General features: G+C 39.6%; 3 protein-coding genes across 5 annotated transcripts in view; all 3 read left to right on the top strand.

The window, feature by feature from the left end:
• Positions 1-716: 716 nt before the first annotated feature.
• LOC116066875 (progranulin-like) lies at positions 717-3,649 on the top strand. Its single transcript, XM_031323048.1, has 6 exons — positions 717-823; positions 1,114-1,263; positions 1,353-1,649; positions 1,807-1,980; positions 2,640-2,783; positions 3,103-3,649. The coding sequence occupies exons 2-6, from the start codon at positions 1,114-1,116 to the stop codon at positions 3,229-3,231; spliced, it is 894 nt and encodes a 297-aa protein (XP_031178908.1). The 5' UTR covers positions 717-823; the 3' UTR covers positions 3,232-3,649.
• Positions 3,650-4,261: 612 nt separating this feature from the next.
• On the top strand, positions 4,262-12,213 carry LOC116066872 (zinc finger protein 433-like). 3 transcript variants are annotated; one of them, XM_031323045.2, is made up of 8 exons: positions 4,262-4,317; positions 4,386-4,582; positions 5,603-5,704; positions 7,189-7,341; positions 8,788-8,913; positions 9,098-9,130; positions 10,947-11,117; positions 11,213-12,213. In XM_031323045.2, the coding sequence occupies exons 2-8, from the start codon at positions 4,393-4,395 to the stop codon at positions 11,872-11,874; spliced, it is 1,437 nt and encodes a 478-aa protein (XP_031178905.1). In that variant the 5' UTR covers positions 4,262-4,317; positions 4,386-4,392; the 3' UTR covers positions 11,875-12,213. The 3 variants fall into 3 exon arrangements, 2 of the variants coding, with proteins under 2 accessions (XP_031178905.1, XP_035849151.1); XR_004895418.1 differs by lacking the exon at positions 4,262-4,317 and having other exon boundaries at positions 9,098-9,876; XM_035993258.1 differs by lacking the exons at positions 10,947-11,117; positions 11,213-12,213 and having other exon boundaries at positions 4,274-4,315; positions 9,098-9,442.
• A 1,603-nt stretch (positions 12,214-13,816) lies between these two features.
• The window catches only part of LOC116066868 (serine/threonine-protein phosphatase 6 regulatory ankyrin repeat subunit A), a 21,361-nt gene continuing 14,418 nt past the window's right edge, over positions 13,817-20,759 (top strand). Inside the window, exon 1 of the mRNA XM_031323038.2 lies at positions 13,817-13,984. Coding sequence (XP_031178898.1) covers positions 13,958-13,984 — 27 coding nt within the window. The 5' untranslated portion in view covers positions 13,817-13,957. The remainder of the gene's footprint in view (positions 13,985-20,759) is intronic.

The following is a 20,759-nucleotide window of genomic DNA, read 5'->3' as shown; positions in this document are numbered from 1 at the left end:
GCTTAGTTACAACCTTTTGTGTGTGTGTGTGTGTGTGTGTGTGTGTGTGTGTGTGTGCGCCTGCTCTTTCTTATTACACGAGGTTGCAAACTGGTTCTTCACTCTCACTTCCTGAAAACTAAAAAGATTCACACAAGAGGTTGTTAAAGTTTTATCAGTGGGTGACCCGTTTCCCTTTAATGGCTACCAACCAGTAAATAACCAACCTACTTGTATGATATCACATATCCCATTGTGTTTTCCTCTTAATTGTTACAGATCCAAATATTCTGACTTGAGAGTGAACTACTAAAAAATAAAATCCAATAATTGGTGGACAAGTATTTCGATCACTTTATTAAAAAAAAACAACAACTAAGAAAATACCAAGGTGACATCAAAAATATCAAAGTAAATGTTATCTTATGCCTCTGTTTCTTATAAACTGTAAAACAGTAGTTCATATCTTCAAAGACTTTCTCTATCACCCACTGTGAGTTTAAAATTCATTAGAATAAAGTTTGAAACATTCAACACACTTCCTTTTAAAATAAGATTAATTCAAAGTACCAATATTTTTGAATGAGGTTTTACAGGTGTGCGTGCGTGCGATTATTTAAACCCTCCTTTTAAAATCCAAGTATGGTCAATGAGTGTGAACTAGTTCCAGAAACACTTAATGTCCTAAGCTGACAGTCACAGGGGGTGTGATATACTATACAGTTTGACTTGCAGATTTTGCTCAGTGGGAGTGTCTGACCTTCCATATAAAGAGCGGTGCAGTTCAGTTCAGGAGAAGTGCAAGACTGGGGACAGAAAGCTGTTGAAGCACTTCACTTGAAAGGTAAGGGATAAAAAGTATAAATCTGCAACAAATCCTTTCTTGGCATAAATGTATATTGTATAGTGCTTTATAAACATTCACAACCTCTATTAAAACTGTTATGTTGTGAGTTAAAAGCATGATCCTGGTACAGGCTGAAATGAAACTGAAAGCTACAGTGAACAAAGACAGAAGTTTGACATTTAAGTCACACAATCTGATTTATGTACTGAAAATCCACATGAAGATTATTTTCTAAAACTGCACCTTATGTAACTGATTCAAATAAACTTCACAATACTATTTTGCAGATGTTGAGGATATCTCTCTGGCCGTTAGTGGGAGTGTTTGTGTTTGTGTTTGCTTCCTGCTCCATCACATGTCCTGACGGGCACATCTGTTCCAATTTCGACACCTGCTGTATGACTAAGCATGGATATAGCTGCTGTCAATATCCAAATGTAAGTTACTCGACCTCTAGTTATAAAGACTAACATTTTGATCTGGGAAACTGATGCAATTGTGGCTCTCTTAATATGTGTGTCTTTAGGCTGTGTGTTGCTCTGACTTGGCCCACTGCTGCCCTCCAGGGTTTCACTGTGACCTGGTTAAACAGATGTGTGAGAAAGAACCATGGATGAAGATACCCATGGTGAAGAAAGAGAATGCAGAGAAACCGAGCACTCCTGTTCTTCCTGTATCTCTCCTTCAGGAGCTCGAAAACAACCATGTGTCAGACCAAAAAAAGAGCTCAGTTGTCTATTGTGACAACTATTACACGTGTCCCGATGGCACTACCTGCTGCAGACACCCAGCAGGCACCTGGTACTGTTGCCTGTATACTCTTGTGAGTTGACCTACATACTCTCGTGCAATAAGACACACGACTGTAGTAATATTCCTTTTTGTCTACTATTGTCATAAATCAAAGCCTGCAACTCAAATTTTTGAATGCAATGTGCATATGACTTAATAAATAACCTGTAACTTGTTGTCACTTGTAGGGCAGGTGTTGTCTGGATGGCTTCCACTGTTGTCCTTATGGCTACAACTGTGACCTCACTTATACGTACTGTGTGAGGCAAGGCCTGAGATATCCTTTCACCCCAAAGCAAAATCTGCATTCAGTCCCTGCCTCTCTCATTTCAACTTCAGAGGACAAAAGCAGTTTGCAAGAGGTAGGACATATGACAGTAAATGTGCCTCTTCTATATGTGGTGTATACATCCTGGGGTTAGTTATCTGAATGACCATCCATTCACATAAAATTTTAAATGCCCTGAAAACCTATTTTAGCAGTTAGCTTCTTACTAAAGTGATAGGATTAGGCATGAATATAACATTTTCTGACATAGTAAAAACACCTTAAGTAGTTTTTCCACTGCTTTTTTCCCACAAGCTGATGTCACATCTGTCTGTGCACCAACCAGGATTTAGCATCATCTGAATCAAAATGTGATGACAGTTGTGGGGTTGTTTGCTTATGTTGGCTGGCTACTGCCATTCAAATCTGATAGCCACATCTACAAAGTCTTGAGTGTTAAACTCCTGATAAATACAAATCATAACAAACAATACATATGGGTGTTTTTCCCTACATTTTAAAGTGTTGCAATTTAACAAAGGATCAAAATAACTATGTATCTGAAATATTTCCCTTGTAATGACAAACCTGCAGAGAATTTTGAATAACCCTACTCTGTTCCACTTAGCTCTAACATCTTTTAGGTCATTGTTTTGGTTTTAAAGCCGGCAACCTATTATCAATATGTATTTATGATTAAATATTTAAAGAAAAGCCAGGGTATAATAGCCTCTTTGTGTTTACCTTTTGCAGACACCAATGACAGCTCTGACAGAAGCCAGTGGCGGCAACACTGATGCTGGGGTCATTCGCTGTGATCCCAAGTTTTACTGCTCAGCAGGGACAACTTGCTGCAAAGGACTGACAGGCCGTTGGAACTGCTGTCCCTTCCCACTGGTATGGATGGTGCATCAAATATTAAAGCCATCATAAATAATGGTGCAGTGATCTGAAGAAAACAATTTGGCAAAATTATTAAGACAAACTGGAATATACAGTAGAGGGTTTAATACACAGAAAAATTAAATGATCAACATAATTTGAAAATGTGTCTGGCTACATCAAACACTACAACCTGATGCAAGTGGCATACTGTATGTTTGAATGTCCCTGTTCTGACCGTAAACCTAGAAATGAACCTTAAATAGCCTTTACTGCAGTAATTTACTGGTCAATTATGTATTTTTTTCTAACACCAAGACTTGTTCTGATTCAGGGCCAGTGTTGTTCAGATGGTCGGCATTGCTGCGAGTATGGATATAATTGCGACGTTGCCTCCCTGTCATGCAGAAAATGGTACTCTCACGTCCCCTCAGGAGTGCAGGAACACGCCAAAACAGACTGAGGACATGTTGTTAAAGTTTGTGCACTGTGACAGCTTTGCATTAGTTTGGTATTTCAGATCAAATTGTACAATGCATCATCATCAGACCTAGGTGACTGTTAAATGAGTGAATAATGTGCTTACAACCTCAAAGATTATTTATCTTATCCATGTTGAATTCAATTTTAGATGAATGGTGCTGTAAATTGTTTTGGTTCTAACAAGGGATGGGATGTAAACATTCATTTTCAGCAGGATTTCATGCCAAAGTTTGTAACTATGTTGAGACAGAGTTTCATCTGAAGATTTCTTTAGAGATAGACAAATCAGGTAGAGTTGTATGCCAATGCCAAATCATTCCATGATCTTTCCCAATGAAACATAACATTTGAACACAAACATATGAACTTCTTTAAATAAATAAAATTAGCAAATGTGAGTGCATTTTTTCTTCATCTTTTCTCATGGCGCTTGGGTGGTTACTGGGTGATGATTAGTCTCGCTTTGCCAGACCCTCCACCAAAGCACGCTGGAGGGTCTGGCTACTCCACATCATAGGCTCCACATAGCATTCGGGGATGGGAGGAAAACGTGCTCTGGTTTATTGGCATTTCTTTAAACCAATCACAATCGTCATGGGCGGTGCTAAGCACCGGAGAAAAGCCGCGGTGCCGCTGCAAAATAGGCTCGGGAGGAACTTGTTTTGGTGGAACGTGTACGTTTAAAAGTTGTTTTAGTCATGCAACAGAAAACTCAGATTGGACAGATAGTCTAGCTGTCTGGATTTACCCTGCAGAGATCAGAGAAAAGGTTAACCATAGTCCTCATAAATCGACCGGAGTTTAAAATGGATGGACAGAACAACATCCGGTTAAGCCGAGGACCGAGGAGTCGAGGAGCTATCAAATAAGGGGGGTGAGATTCAGCCATAGACTCCATGCATAGACTACTGGGTGATAGCCCAGAATTTTATATTATTGTTAAATGAAACGGTCAACGTGTTGATGAAAGGGCTTTTACTTTGAAATAAATAAACTTCCGTTGACTCCTATATGGTTCCGGGTAAAGAAAGAGTGCAGCCCGCAGCCAGAGACGGTTTAGAACTCTTATTATATTTATATATCTATATCTTATTATTATACTCTTCTTAGAACTGTTTAGAACCGCACGAATAGTGGAAAGATGAGTCAAATCGAAGAACTAAAAGCGTTTGTCTCCGAGCGGCTACATTCTGCTGCTTCTGAAATATTAGGTGCTATTGAAAAAACAATAACGAATTACGAGGAGCAGGCTATCCGTTTGAAGGAAGACAACGACCGTCACCGTTCTCTGTTGGATATTATCATCAAAGCCAATTCACCACAGACAGAAGGTTGGTCCGTCAAAGATTCGATCATAAACAGCGCTAGCTAGCTAGTCTATGGGTGTAGTCTATTCCCTACGAGGTGTCCATTGTTTGGAATTAATGGACGACGGCCCGAAGTCCGTTCATTTGTATTGCGTTTCACAATCAACATCTAAAGTTTTTTCAAACTATTTCTATGTGTCCCTGGTTAAACCTGAGGGTTTGACTAATACATGGGACAAGCATTCCCATCCCATAATGTTGTTATGCAATGCAAACGTTGTTGACTGCTTCACTAAATAGGACGGACCTAATTTAATACTAATGGCTGTTTTATGCTTCTGCGTCGAATCGACTTGCCACCCGAGATATTTCTAGGCCCCTCAGTTTAGAGAACCCTTTGGCTCAGACAGCCAGAGATGGTTTAGAAGTATAGAGGATGTTTGGTTATACTGTCAAGATTTAAAGTAAATATAACCATAGATATGGTAAATAACATTTTGTAAGGTTGACAATCAGTAAATATAATTAAACAGTATGTTTAACAACAAGACAAGCTAGCCATCCAGCCATGCCGTTGTCCTCAAAACAATATCAGGACTTTTACGAAGAAATGATACGCCATGTGTAACGTTACTGTTGCAGCCTGAAGTAACGTGATCTATCTGAACAGCGAACAAGATGAGAGATATTCGCTGTGAAACAAAGTCAGTTCAGAGGGGTAGTGTACAGTGTAACGTACTTATTGTAGCCTGTTTGTTAGCGCAATCCCGTGGTGTTCAAAGGACTACACAGTGTTGGATATAAGATTCACATTTTCTTTTTTTTAAATGTAGCGCATTGATTTAGTAAGGTAATAAGTCAGGTTCAACGGAACTCCTTTAGTAGGTTCCTATATCACTTTTTTTTATGGACACCCAGCAGCCAATCGGAATTAAGTAATTACCCAGACCACTAAGCAAGGGTTACTGCCCGACGAGGTGTACAACGAGGGTTAAGATAACATAACTTGTACTTTTTACATTTGTTCTTCTCTTTTCTCTGCAGCTGTTTGCACCACCAAAAAACGTACCCCTGCTGCTGCTGGCCCAGCTGCATCAGATCCAAGTCCTGCCCGCAAGGCCAGAGAAACCCACTACAATTCCAGTGGTAGGACTTAAGTCCAACAATAAATTCTCCTTCTCAGTAAAATCGGTTCATTAAGATCCTCTCTGAAGCTTAAAAAAAGAGCCAGAAATGACTATGAAGTTGTCTTGAACATGGACACCATTTGTCACTCAAGTGTAATGCGCTAAATCATTACATTGTGAAAACATATTACTAGTCATGTTTCCATCTAATTTTTAAGCAAATTTGAAGTTAACTTTTTAAATGTCACAAAAAAAGAAGAAAAAAAGAAAATGCGAATTGGAAGCGTTTCCATCAACTGGTTTAGAGCAAATTAGTCTCACTTTGCCAGACCCTCTTCCAAAGCGCGCTGAAGGAGGGTCTGGCTACTCCACATAGCATTCGGGGTTGGGAGGAAAGCGTGCTCTGGTTGAATAGCATTTCTTTAAACCAATCAGAATCATCATGGGCGGTGCCAAACTCTGCACAGAGCCGCTGCAAAATAGTCTTGCGAGAGAAAACTCAGATTGGACAGATAGTCTAGCTAGCTGTCTGATTTACCCTGCAGAGATCTGAGGAGCAGTTAAACATAGTCCTCAGAAATCCACCGAATTTAAAATTCCAACACAAAGAAAGCGGAAGGAAACGGAAAATACATGTCGCCGGTCGCCGTTGCAAATGAGAACCTGTTCTCAACGGCCTACCTGGTTAAATAAATTTCCTGCAGCACCAGAGCAATCCCGGCAGTGGAACGCAAAGGATATAGACTAAGAGTGAATAAACTACACTATACTTGACGGTACGAATGGTTGTAGATTACAAACCGGCTTGCTAAATCAAAGAGTTAAGAAGCTACGTTTTTTTTGTTAAATGGAGAGAGGTAGCATTGTACAAGTTGGCCACCTATGCAGACTACAGGGTTGTGTCAGAGACATTTCGTGTCAGCAAGACAACCGTTCACCGCTGTGTATACGCGGTGTGCAGGGCCATACGATTCAAGCTGTTGAACCAATTCGTCAATATACCCGACGTGGCTGAGGCACAGGCTATAGCGCACCGCAGCTTCACTACGCACCATTGTCCCACAAGTGTACGGCACACTGGCTGGGACCCATATCCCGATCTTTCCCCCATCCGATGGATACCGGGACTATAGTCGTGAGTTACATGTTCGCTACGTCACAACTTATTCGGCAAAGCTGTTTCCATCTCCCATTTTGTGCATTAACTCTTTTTCGAAAAAGTCAAAAACCACCCCGAGCGTAAACACTTTTTTGCCGTTTCCATACTTCAAAATGCACGTAGAACTACGTTGATGGAAACCCCACTACTGTTCGGCAATTTGCTTTTCCAGTAATGACAACGCTGATGATTTGCTCATAGTATCGATAGCCTTCTTCCAGGGAAATAGGCCTTTTAGTCTTTCTGAACGAGGACTTTGATAAAGTGTCTAAAAACTCAAGTGATACTATTAAATAGATACTATTTTGTAAAGTAATTATATTAGATCTTCATTCATTTTCCAGACTTGCAGTATGCCTTCACTTCACACACTGACTTTCTAAAGTTTGCCGGCAATGACGACTGTCCCTACTGCCTAAAGAGAATTCAAGCCACTGAGACACATTTGATGAGAAGACATTATCTCTCTGCTGTCCATTTTAATGAAGATGGTACTGGTAAGTTATAGTTACATTGAATAGGCCTTGCAATTGATAAAAGGAGTCGAGGAGTAAACCTCTGTATATGGGCGCCCACTCTACCAACTGAGCTATCTGGGTCCCCCAATTGATAATCTTTATAATTGAAAATGAAAGGGATATTCATTTTGACATACAAAACAATGTTACCAACATTTTAGGGCGTTTTCAAACATACCTCATTTGGTCCAGACTTTCGGACTTTTTAGTTTGATCCGAACCAAAATTGGTCCGATAAAAAGAGGTGGTCTCGGTCCGGACCAAACTGAACCATGGTCCGGTTCGTTTATAGTGTGAAAGCATTTTTCGGATAGTTCAGACTTCCGGACCAAATACAAGAAGCTCTGGCAGGCTCTCCTTGTGTTACAAGACCGGGGAAGCTCGTTTAAGGAAGAGCTCGGTGCTTAGTGTGTAGGCTACATGATAGAGAGAGTGACGGTGAATGCGTTCAGAGCAGACAGCTGTCGGCTATCAGAGCAGAGAATACATCAGCAGGTTATTTGTTAAGTTGTAGTAAATGTACAGTGTAGGTTTCCGTTTGTCTCTGAATAAATTCTCCAGAAAGAAAGTTCCTGTGTCTTGCTTTTCAACAACAAAACAAAAAGAGCCGCGGCAGTAGGGGAGAGCAGCAGTCAGTTTAAAAAACTCCGACACAGAGAGAGGATACGAGAGGACGGGGAAGCCCGTCTACAAACCAATCAGTTATAAGTATCTGGAGACACAGCTCACATATGTGATGACGGCAGGACATAGTTGTATAGATCTTTAGTGCGCTTGCATAACTGCAGTGTGAAACCAAAACTTACCAGATCAAATGTATACAATGTAACAAAAATATGAACTTTGGTCCGGACCTTGGTTCGGACTTTCATGTGTGAAAACGCCCTTAGTCCCTTAGGCGGCAGCGTCTACACCACGCACACACGCACGCACGCACAGTGTGGCAGTGGCAGCGAAAAGAGAACTTTCACAACTAACCTAAAATCTCACCTAAAACATAACCATCCCACCCAGTTTTTCAACCTGGGAACAACAATTATGTTTTATTTATTTAGGATATATATATTTTTTACATTCCGATTCCAATGTCTAAAGAAAGAAAGAAAGTGTGCTTGCATTATTACGCTATAATAATGTCACATTGTTATTATGTAATCAGTGGCATAAAATGGTCTTAAAATGGTAGTAATATTGTTTATCGCAATTAATTTTGGGACAATATATATCGCACAACAAAAAGGAATTATCGTGACAGCCCTAACATTGAAATCAAAATATGAAAATACTTTGTAAATTATAATGGATTACCTTAGCGGAGCAATTCTCAAGTATGCTCGCCAATGAAAACATGCTTAAACAGTGTTCTTTTAGGTGTCCAGTCTTTTAAGGTGTTTGTAGTAAATAGGCTATCTTTTCTCTTTTCAGAAAAGTTTGTTGTACCATGTACGTGCAAAGACTTGATCCAAGGCAGAAGTCACTGGCACTGCCCATATTGCACAAAAATCATTTATCGGAAAGTTAGCTTTGAGGTGCACATATCTAAACAACATGGTAAGTACAATTTCTTGGAATTCTCACAACTTATTTTGTCATTACCATTGTAACAGCATGTTTTCAGTTCTGCTTTAGATAACTGCTGTGTAACACTAATAATAATGGTAATATTGTTGTTATTTTATGTATTGTATGTTTGTTAAAAGTAGTTAGTGACTACAGTATCTTTTTTACATTACAGGTTATGCAATACTGCAGCAAAGCCACTCCGCAGGTTAGTTTACAATATGTCTGATGCCCCTCAAATGATTATTGGCCATTTCAATTTCAGAATGATGCTGTGAACACTTTTATAGAACTAATTGTTAATATTTCTTGCATAAGTTGAAAAAAGCAGCACCTGCATAGCTATGTATTTATATTCTACACAATAATGCAGCAGTAAACCTTTCTAATTTAAAATACATGGCTTCACATCATCAACGCTGCATTCAGTGTTACTGGAGTGTTGTAGTCGAAAATCATACATTATGGTGAATTAGTGCTGTCAATTGATTCAAATATTTAATAGCGATTAATCGCATGATTGTCCATAGTTTACTCGCGATCAATCACAAATTAATCACATTTTTTATGTTCTAAATGTAGTTTTTTTTCTTTCTTCAAGTGTTTAATGCTCTTATCAACATGGGAACGGACAAATATGCTTGCTTTATGCAAATGTTTAATATTATTGCAACAATCCAAAACAATGACAAATACTGCCTTGAGGTTATTCTGGAGAATATTCTAAGGTACTGTATGCTCAAAAAAATATGCTGAAGTATAATATGGCAAACTCAAGCCTATTAAGCATCAACAGACCTGAATGTACCATTACATGGTAATTCTAACACAATGTAGTGTCCCACTTTACACTTGTACTTCCTACTTCTTTGTACTTGTTTGGCGAGGAGGCTTTTCTCTGTCAGCCGTATGCTTGGCCAGCAAGTGGTATTTGAGACTCAACGTACTCCGGGGGTAACTCAATTCACATCGACAGGACATGCAAATAACTTTAATCTTGTCAAGAATATCATCTAGAAGGGCTTTGAAACTGAACTTGTCATTCAAAAGACCCTTTTCTTTTTTCCATTTCTGCTCAAGGAGGTTTGTTTCTGCTAGCTGTCCACAACGTTACTGCTGCATCGCTTCCTGATTTCCCAAAGTACGGAGCGGCCAAGGCCCAAATCACAGAACGCGAGTGCATTAATCGCACGTCAAAAGAATTAGTCAAAAGAATTTTCATTTTGACAGCTCTATTTTGAATACAAAAAAGATTCACTAATAGTGATTGTACCTACTCTAAGGACCTCTGGGACGTTTGATAGTCATTTAAGAAGCGTTTCTCCTCGCCTCCACGCGTGCAATAGCTGTGGTCAGGGTGCTTTGAGGGGGACAAAAGGGAAGGACAAATGTCCATAGGTACTCAAGGTACTGATTCGATTTTGGTGATCAAACGTCGAGGTCAGTAAAACCTCACAAAATGCGCTTTTTGGCCATAACTCAAGAATTCCTACACCAATTACGACAGCATTACACACAAATGTCTAATAGGATATAATGAAGTGATGACATTTTATATCCCAAAGGTCAACTTCACTGTGACGTCATAATGTTTTGCCAAAACACTTTTCTGGCCATTATTCAACTCCATAACTCAGGAACAGAGGGGCAGATTGTGACCCTATTTAACACTTTGTCGATGACTGAATTGGTGACACGTATCTTGAAACTGTGGTGATTGTATAGATCTGTGCTGCCGAGTTGAAGATGTGTGTGAAGCATCCCAGCTTCGCCAAAAACACACTTAATACCTTACAATACATATATTATGAGTTTGGACAGACATGGATGTAAACTACAACTTGACTGGTTGGTGGAGGCATACAACCGCAAAGTGGTAATTTTAGTTCTCTACTTTCTTTTCTCTAATCTGTATTCTGAGCAGACCTTGCCACAAGGATGCCCAGTTTGCTTCAAAATGTGTGTCAGATATATGGCAATCCTGTCAATATAATAAAATATATTGCTCTCTCCTTCCCCCTTAGAGATTGATCAGCCCTCTGTCTCTGCCTTTGAGGAGGAGGTTCCCCTGAGTCCTGGACCTTGGTGTCACCAGGAGTTCAGCAGTCTGGACCAGGAGGTCCAACAGGCCTCACTGCTGCTTCAAGTTAAAGAAGAAGAAGAAGAAAAAGAAGAACAGGAAATGCGGAAACAAGGTCTGGTGGAGGAGCTTGGCCTAAATAATTTACCTTTCACTGCATGTACAAACTTGTGATACATTCAACTGATGTTTTTTTTCCCTTTATCCCAGTGAGTCATCCTGAGGGGCAGAACGTATGTGAGCAAGTACAAAAAGGTAACCGTCAAATGAGTCTGGAGGCAGATCATGCCCAAGTCTCTGTATTCAACATTGTCTGTGTGGACAGTTATATTCAAGATGTTGGCGAAATCAACAGTGCAGGAAGGGGCAAGGGACATCCTCCTTCTAATTCTTCGAATCAACCTCTGGAAATGCATGATAGTGGTTTTGGTGAAATACAGCAGCCAGCTGGGGAATCTGAGCACCCCACACCTTGCTCTAGTTTAAAGGCATTCAATTCAAAGAGGAAAAAGCGTGTGAAAAGGTCTTTACCCCCCTTGAGTTTGAATATACAGAAATCAACACAACCATCTGTCAGTCACAATCCCACAGGTCCTCATTGTTGTAAAGCATGCGGAAAGACTTTCCATTACATGTACACACTGAGGTCACACGCACAAACACATGCAGTGGATAAAATCCATGTTTGTGCTATCTGTGGAAAACATTTAGAGTCTACAGACAGTTTAGTCCAGCACCTTCAAAGCCACACAAAGAGAAACAAATGTGCTACATGTGGGAAAGTATTTTCTAATATTTCCCTTCTAAAACGGCATAGGAGATTTCACAGGTCTAAATGCCATGTCATTAACTTAAAAACCACAGATGGGTGAAATCCTACAGATGTCATAAATGCCGAGTGATAGCCATTGTTTTTTATTATAGTCAGTTGTAGCCTGCTGGGGTGGGACGGATTGAGAGGATGAGAAGGAGAGACCAGAGGGTTGGGAAAGGGGAGTGCGGTTTTATATTTTGTGTATTATATGGTGATTTTATGTATACCAGAATATTTTGAAAATTCAATAAAAAAGATGTTTTAAAAAAAAATGTATTGTACTTATGGGACAAATACTTCAGTCCTAGTGGTGGGAAGTATGGTGATGTTCATTGTATATTGAGTTCATATACAATTTTGTTCTAAAATTAAAAAAAAAGGTTGAAGTCAAATTTAATCTCTGTGTATATTCATAAATCATCTGTTTGGAAGTGAGAGGTTTTTTTAGGTAGATGCAGTCACAACAACACCAAATAGATTTTTAAATTAGCTGATTTGACCTCACGACCTATATGTGATGAAACCTGGTTTTTGTTTAAGTTCAGGGAATGATTTATGTTTTTGTTACTACAATAATCAAAATATTGTATGACTTTAAGCTTTTATCATTATGACATAAAAACAGAAAATGCATCTCGGTCACTCTGGGTATGTTCCCCTTCGGATTGCACTTTTCCATATCAGTAATATAAATATTTACTGGAAAACCAAATGCCAAAACAAAGTCAAAAAGTGATGAATTGTGAGTATGTTTCTAGCCATTCAAGTGAATCAGATTTCTTTTCTTAAAGGACAATTGCAATGTAGGTTATGGGAAAGTAAAATGATGGTTAAGTTACAGTAAAGAAGGACAGACACATTTTAAGTCAGGGCATTAGTGGTTAAATGTCAATGAAACTGTTGGGAATTTTAGGGACTTTTCATTATTGCTATTGAATGGACTGTCCCTCCAGCCAATTATGACCTGTCTGTAGTGTTTCCTGGGATTATGTTGGGTGCAGTTTGGTGACTGTCCCAACTTTCCCGTTTTGTCATGTGTCCCATGATGGGGTGAGTCTGGTCTGTCCACAGCAGGAAGGAAGGGGGGGGGGGGGCTGCACCGTTTGACTCTGGTCCAGAGAGTTTGTGTTTTATGGAAGCCCATTTTCGCTAATGTGATGGGGAAAAAAAGATCATGTAATGGTACATTCACACCAAGGAGTTTTCATCCAAATTCGGTGGCGCAATTACATACAAAGTCAATGTAAAGACGCATGTTTAGATTCTCCTAATGTCCTGAAGTTGAATCATAAATGGAGGAACAAATTGCTGTAGCTGTCTGTGGGCAGAGCTCTAGTAGCATACCTCATTATTTGTACATAGACCGGATGAAAAAGGAGTTTTCTTGGGAAAAAGCAAGTGGAGAAGTTGGACTACATGATAGTTCTGAAATGATATGTATGTTGTGTTGATGGAGCAGTTACAATGTTAGCATGCATAGCCCATGTAGAACACGAGTATTTTTAAACGTTTGCTTGTTTTCTTGCGGACAGACCCAACAAAGCATAAATTACAAATTGGCATGATGTAATATCGGCATACTTTTTTATTGTTTATTGCAATTACAAAACAGCTAAATCTAGACCTCAAGTAGCGCTGGAAGTGGAAGTCATCCAGACGTAACGTTTACTTCTTGGAGAAGGCAGTGAAAATGATTGTGCTTTTTGCTCGTCCAAATATTATTAATCCAGACATGACACCACTTGATTTTCCGACTGGGAGTTCCACAACAGGTACAAAGCATGGATGTAATAAGAGAAAGGTAATGTTACAATTAATTACACTGAGGCGGAGCGAATATTCGCGTTGCTTTAATCAGTTTGATCGGGGATCATATTGGGATCATTTGTTTTTATTTGTGTTACTCATTGTTTTGAGAGACTAATTCATTGATTTGCGACGCTATCTTATTATTTTGAAATACTTAGTCATTATTTTAAAAGGGGTTTTCATTATTATGACTTGAATGAATGATCTTTACTTTCCATCACATTGGCGGAAATGGGCTTCCATACATTCCTCATTCAGTTTCCCCCGGTTAATTCACAGTAACGGTAACTCCCGGGCGAGATACTGCCTCCTTTTGGCTTTAAACGGGGAATATGGCTGTTTTGAAGATACAAGACCAGGTAACCTTATCTAACTAAACCTATAAAGTTAGCTTAACTCGTCGGTGTCACTTTTTGTAAAACTGATTAACTCTTCTTTGTTTGAGTGTTTATGTGTAAGTTATCGTTACTGAACACCATGTCATGTTGACTGTTCATTTTAGCTTAACTTTACTAACATGAAACAGCTTCGTTTAGTCATGGTGGTAAATTAAATTTTAACAAGAAAGGTCTAGTTAATGGCTAAGCTAATGTTGGTTAGGTTTGCTATCGTTCTTAGTCAACTGACATTTGACATGTTAGCTAACTAGCTAGCTAGCTAGCGGTAACGTTAACCAGTAAACAAAAAAACAGTTAACGTAACTAACGTCATGTCACCTGTTTCCTTACGTGAACTTAAACAAAATGTTAACGCGGTATTAACCATAGACAGTAACGCGGCTGTGTGTCGGTCAGTTTTCTTCGATGGTGTTTTGGACTGTTGCTGTTTCTAGTGGTGATGGACTGGTGAACACAGCTGGATAGCTACAAGATTAACAGGGTGGCTAACTCCCCCGCTCTGCTAATGCTAGTTAGCAACTTAAACTCCTGCAAGACAAGTATTACGCCACCCCATAGGGTTATTTCCTAGAAGTTGGTGAAACGTGTTATCTTGAATTGAATTGCATATTTCCGAATAACTGACCGCAGGCCGATTTTCTACCCAGGAAGTTTGCTTTGTCAGCTGTCTATTTCAGCTCCCTGCACATTTTCTCCGGGGCAGCAGTGGGCAGTCACCTGTTGCTGGAGATAAGAAAGGCTGTCAGACTAAAATAGCAGGTGGTGCTGGTTCTAAAGTCTCCAGCTGTGGTCATGATAGACACTTTCCGCAAGCTTAAATCAGTTGTTATGAACACTGCTGGGACTTAAAGGCAGTGATTCACAGGGCTTTGTAATGGACACATGCAGCAGTTACAAAATAGTGGATTTAAACATTGTTGTTTTAGGGAGGTAATTAATTACGAAAACAATTAAATTAGCAGATGTATCAATCAACAGAAAATCTGACTGAATTTCTGTAATTGTTAATCATTTACATTATCAAAAAATTCCAAATATTTCTTGAATACAGCTTTTTAAACCTATTTTGCTGTCTCTTCTCCATTGTAAATTGAGTGCAATTGTTTTGTGACAGCCAGACAACGCAACGCATACAATTGTTTTGGGCTCTGGTAACTTGGGATCGTCAATGGTCATCATTTAAACTACGCCCAAAAAGTAAGGACATTTGTGTTTGCTAGATTATTTCTTTGTTGTAACAATGCTTCTTGGCAATACATCTTATACCATTGGAAAGCCTGATTATTTCTCTTTTAAATGGTGCCACATTTGTAAGGAACATGCATTTGTGTGAGTGTGTCTGAGCAGCAGAGCTGAGTATGTGGGTTGCACCCATGAAAAATTTGCCAAATCTTCTCTGACAATGCCAAACAGCTTTTCTTTGTTGACTCATTTGGTGTTGATTGGGTGATTGAAGTCTGAAGTAACAAGACATATTGGCAATTTCATAATGTATTCATTTAACAAACAGGAACGTCAGTAGCGTGTGGAAGAGCCACACAGCCACAACAGCCTGGCACCTCCTCATGCTGGTCACCAGCCTGGTCACACACTGCTGTGGGATGGCATCCCATTCTTCAACCAGTATTTGTCGCAAGTCAGCCAACATGGTCGTCTCTCTGGCACGAACAGCACGCCCAAGCGGATGCCACAAGTGTTCAATGGGGTTGAGGTCAGGACTGCTGGCAGGCCGTTCCATCCTCTCCACTCCCACATTCTGGAGGTAGTCTCTGATAAACCCCGCCCTGTGGGAGGCGAGCGTTGTCATCTTGGAGGATAGACTTCGGTCCCAGACTGTGGAGATATGGGATTGCCACTGGTTGCAGAATCTCATCTCGATATCTCTCTGCATTGAGATTGCCTCCAATGATGACAAGCCTCATTTCTCCAGTTAGGGAGATGCCCCCACACTCCCTCCACCAAAAGATGTTACTCTATCAGTGCAGCAATCAGCAAAGCGTTCTCCAAGTGCCGTAGGCAGAATCTGGACTTAAAATCTGGCGAAAAAAAAAAAAAAAAGCGTTAGATTATTTAGCTGCGCAGTACTTGGTAGCCTTGTCCGCCTAAATGAATTATAAATAAACATAAAAAACTAGTAGGCTATTTGCAGTATATTAAATCGTTTTTTAACCTAATTATTTTGCACTGAAATTACACACTCGAGTCTGTCTGTCTGTCAGCTCTGACAGCGTTGCATCACGTGCACCTGCGCAATATCATAGCCTATGATTTCCGAAAATAGTACTGTGTCAACTAGTGATATCAGCACAAGAACTGTTGAGGAATATGCAACATAATACTATACAATAATATACAATAAGACAATTGTTTTTGTCATATGTTATAATAACTGACAGACGCTATCATTTCAGTAGCTCTGTGCATGTCCTTGCACAGAGCGAGGCTGAACATAGGAGCTCATCTTCGCGGCTAACCCTGGGGGATGCTACCGTAGTTGCGGGCAGGTGTGCCTGCAGTTATAAAACGATTATTAGACTAAAACATTGAAATATGCCAATTCTGATATGTTCATATAGCCTACTCAAAACAGACGGGGCAACCTAACGCAGACAAGTTAACTTACCGTTTTTAGGTGATATGCCATGTTTGTAGTTGAGCTGTGATATGTAAACTTGCTTGCAAACTTTGCATTCGACTTTTTTTCCATTATCTATTTTTGTAAAATGCTGCCACACTGCCGATGTCTTTGACATGGTAGAGGACTGACTATAAATTAAACGCTCACGATTAAATAAATATTCAGCAAACCACCAGACCAAGGCCTTCTAGTACTTTCTTCATTCTGTCTCCAGTGGGTTGGTCTGATCCAAAAAGTGAAAACAAGGGGGGTGTTCTGAAGACACACTGTTACCTGTGAAATAGGGGTGCTCTGAAAACACCCCCGTTAGCAATTAGTGCTTTCCACCTGATGAAATTAACACGGCAAAAAATAATAATAAAAATACATTCTAAAAAAAAAAAAAAAGAAATTAACACGGCAAAAAATCGACCAATCAGAATTTTGGTCGAGCCAGAACGTATCGACCAATAAATCGACTAGTCGACTGGGAGATTACAGCCCTAGTTAGTTGCACTCACTGAAGTAATTATGGTAATTATTAGAAATAAAAATCCTATTAGGCAATGTGTTGGTTCAACACATAGTAGTTGGTTGTAGGTTACAGTAATTGTTTTTTGTAACTGTGGAGTCGGTAAATATGAACTTCAGTCAAAGTGGGTCAATGATGGTGCAGCTCTGGCCTGTCCCTGTCTGACCAGTCTTCCGGACAGTCACGCGAAAAACGGAAGAGTGTGTGTGAGTGAGTAGATCCCCCCTCTCTATTCTCCATTGTTCTTTGTAGTGCTTGCTGACAGAGAACTGGGCAAAGGGACAAAAATAGTCCTCAGAGGGACAGGAGTGTCATATTTTGCAATGGCTTCTATTTGTCCTCTAGAGGGCATCCTGTAGCTTTGGAGCATGCAGACTGTCCTAACCAGGCTATGGCCCTGCCTGAAGAGAGAGATGGTGAAGGCATTTAACAGAACACACTCAATGAAAGCAGAAGGTCTTGAGCAATACAAGAGACCCTACGAACATCGAGAAGAAATTCCATACAATAGCTAATTAAATAGACTACAGAATAATAAATACATTATATACATATTTAGATATGACTAAAGTAGGGCTGTCAAACGAGTACATTTTCTTAATTGCGATTAATCGTTGAATTTCTATAGTTAATCGCGATTAATCGCATGTTTTATCACATGATTAAAATTATATTATTTTGCATTTCAGAACTGTACTGTTCAGTACATATTAACAATGGAAAGCAATTCATACCAGTGTATCTTGATTGGGAATCAAATGAATGCAAAGAAAATGACTTTATGAACTTGATTTTAAGATTTGTATTTGTTTATTATATATTTAATCTAGTCACACATTTGAATCTAGAGTCAATATTAGGGTTGGGTATTGTTTGGTTTGGATACCGATGCTAAGCGGTACTTTTAAAATGGTACCGGTGCCTGAACTGATACTTTTTAAGAAAGTTAAAAAAAACAAGAGTACTAAACAGTTGGTGACATTAAAGAATGGCTTGTTTATTGCTAAGGCCATATCGTCAAAATTAAATGTTTAATAATAATGTAATCACTATAACAATAACTTATTTCACTAGTAAATAGCTGTTGAATGACAAAAACAACCACCAGATGGGAAAAGGGCATTTAACAACAACTTTGAATGCACCACGAGACTGTAAATTACCAGTTTCATTGAACGCACTGTCTGTGTTTTTCTGACAACAGCAGCTGCAGATTGTTACATCCCGGTGTCGGAATCCTCTACAGTGAAATACAGTCACACTTTACACCGTTTAGCGTTAGCTGTCAGCATTGTAACCGTGTTTAATTCCAGCTACTAGCTAGCGGTAGGCTAACGTTAGCTGCTGTCGAGTGTAGTGTTAACTAGCATCACGTGCAGCGGTGTTTCTGTTGCCTGTAACGTCTGTTTCAGAGCATCAGAGAGAAGCGCAGACATATCAGTGGCACCAGAATGAGGCACCGAAATCCACGTTGCTATTCCTGCAGCAGCAGGATGTGTTACGAGGAAGTACGGCAAAATAGTAGCCTGTTAGGCACGACGCAAAGCCGAGTGAAGTGAAAATAAATTAATAAATGGCGGCATGCGATTAATACGATTAAAAAAAAAATTAACGCATTATGCTCGGCCCTTAATCACATCGCGATTAACGCGTTAATGCTGACAGCCCTAGACTAAAGACAAATAAAAAGTAGCACCTTCTGCAAAGTTTCCCAGTCTGACATGAATATCACTGTCGATTTCAAATTAGTGTGGATTTTTTTGTGCATTCAAACTTTACCAATCAGTTCAGAACCATGTAATGTTAATGGCTTATCCCCTGTTTGGCATTCGGTTAGTGCATTCAATGGATAGCATGCCATGGTGTGCATACCATATGTAATGTCAGGACAACAAAGCTTTATTACAGATCACCCTCTCTTTGGTTTTAAAAGCTTTAAAATCTCTGGAAGTTAGCATCGTCACTGCTGCTGTCTATGTGAATATGTGTCCCAGCCTATGGTCCCAGCACATACACGCATGCCGGCCAGCTCAGGGGTTGTATTGGGTTGTGTTATTTGTGGGTATTTGTGATAATATTGACCTGCATCCTCTTGTTGTTGCGATGAGATCGGGTTCTGTATATTTTCCTAGTGTCCCACTCCTGAAGGAGCAGCAGCTCAGCATTAATGGAGCAGACATTTGAGCTCTGCCTGCCTCATGAAAGCACATCACAAAACAGATTTTTCAGTTTTTGTTGTCAGACTGTCAAGCTGTTTGTGTTTAGGAATGCTCAGTTTGCGTTAATCGCTCTGTTCTGTATGTAAAAATGATTTCTACCTTTTTCACATGCTTGCCTTGCTTGCCCATGTGCTTGAGTCCTGATAACAACTTTAAACAAATAAATACACACAGTTCACACAAAGACTCATATCTGTTTAGGAAATGGCAACAAATCTGCTCTGTAAACATCTTTGGGCTACGTTTCTGAGAGTATCCCCAGTGCTAGCAAGAAGGATAGACAAAACATTGGTTGTTTTATGTACTTTGCTTCCCAATCATCATTCTTTGTTTGTAATGTCAATTCAGTGGCTGTAGAAGCAGAAAGATTGTAAGGCTGTGTTTCATATTAAGTTTATAAATGGTAGGTCTATTAGACTCAAAATGTAGGCCTCCATAGGCTCCATCCAACTTAATCGCTCTCTCTTATTTGCCCTCCCTTGCACCGTCCCTCCCTCCAAGTTAATGGGGTTGTGTGGCTTGGCAAGATTGCTCTTTTTAGGAGTTGTGTTGAATATGAAGGAGACTGAGATACACACACACACACTGACATGCACGTACAGACTGGTCTTGTTAGCTACCCTCACATTCTCTGGCAAAGCCAGTTTGTTCCAGTTTCATAATGAGGAGATGGGGACTTTGGAAGCTATGCCACCAATACACCAAAGAGGATACTGGAACACACAAACACATACAAACACAGATCTGGTATAGATGTTCTTTTCTCACATTTGGAAGGAAATGCCACTTCTATTTTAGCACGACCTTTATGAATATGCAGCCCACTAAAATCTTATTTAACAAATTCTAAAAACAAAACAACATTGTAGTGAACATGGTTTCGTTTTTGCCATGCTGCATGAGGTACAGCTTTTTAGATTGCCTCAAGCTTGACCATTTAGAAGAATATAAGGAGACCTTCAGTGCTTCACACCATTACTTTAATGTACAATACCAAAGATCAGAGCTTTGTTGAGTGGAGGAGCACTCAACCCATGAAACAAGGATCAGAAAAAATCACAATACAGTAGTAAACATTCAGATAACCAGACAGTATTGAAGCTCTCAACAAACAACATTGCATTGGTTGCTGAAGGTAGCAGGGCTTTCAATAAAGAATCAATAGTGCTGCATCATCATTCTCTACTGTAGCGTCATCACTCTACTGACACTTTTGTTATTACACTGTAATGAACTCACAGGGAAATCGTGAATTGGCACTGTCCAGCAAGTGACCTGATAACATTCAGGCATCAAAATATGGCCCTAACTGTCCTTCAGTCCAGTATCTCTATCTTCTCTTGCCATTCATTTTTTTTCTTTTCTGTG

The sequence above is a fragment of the Sander lucioperca genome, chromosome 16 (genome assembly GCF_008315115.2).
Source record: "Sander lucioperca isolate FBNREF2018 chromosome 16, SLUC_FBN_1.2, whole genome shotgun sequence".
Lineage (NCBI taxonomy): Eukaryota > Metazoa > Chordata > Actinopteri > Perciformes > Percidae > Sander > Sander lucioperca.
The sequence above is the reverse complement of the archived record's forward strand: the minus strand, read 5'-3'. Positions and strand labels throughout refer to the sequence as shown.

Bases quoted from the DNA above. Each gene is read 5' to 3' on its own strand.
- LOC116066875 (XM_031323048.1), top strand. From the start codon at position 1,114: ATGTTGAGGATATCTCTCTGGCCGTTAGTGGGAGTGTTTGTGTTTGTG. The intron at 1,650-1,806 runs GTGAGTTGACCT...TGTCACTTGTAG, and splicing joins ACTGTTGCCTGTATACTCTT to GGCAGGTGTTGTCTGGATGG. The intron at 1,981-2,639 runs GTAGGACATATG...TACCTTTTGCAG, and splicing joins ACAAAAGCAGTTTGCAAGAG to ACACCAATGACAGCTCTGAC.
- LOC116066872 (XM_031323045.2), top strand. From the start codon at position 4,393: ATGAGTCAAATCGAAGAACTAAAAGCGTTTGTCTCCGAGCGGCTACAT. The intron at 5,705-7,188 runs GTAGGACTTAAG...TTCATTTTCCAG, and splicing joins AACCCACTACAATTCCAGTG to ACTTGCAGTATGCCTTCACT. The intron at 9,131-10,946 runs GTTAGTTTACAA...CTTCCCCCTTAG, and splicing joins GCAGCAAAGCCACTCCGCAG to AGATTGATCAGCCCTCTGTC.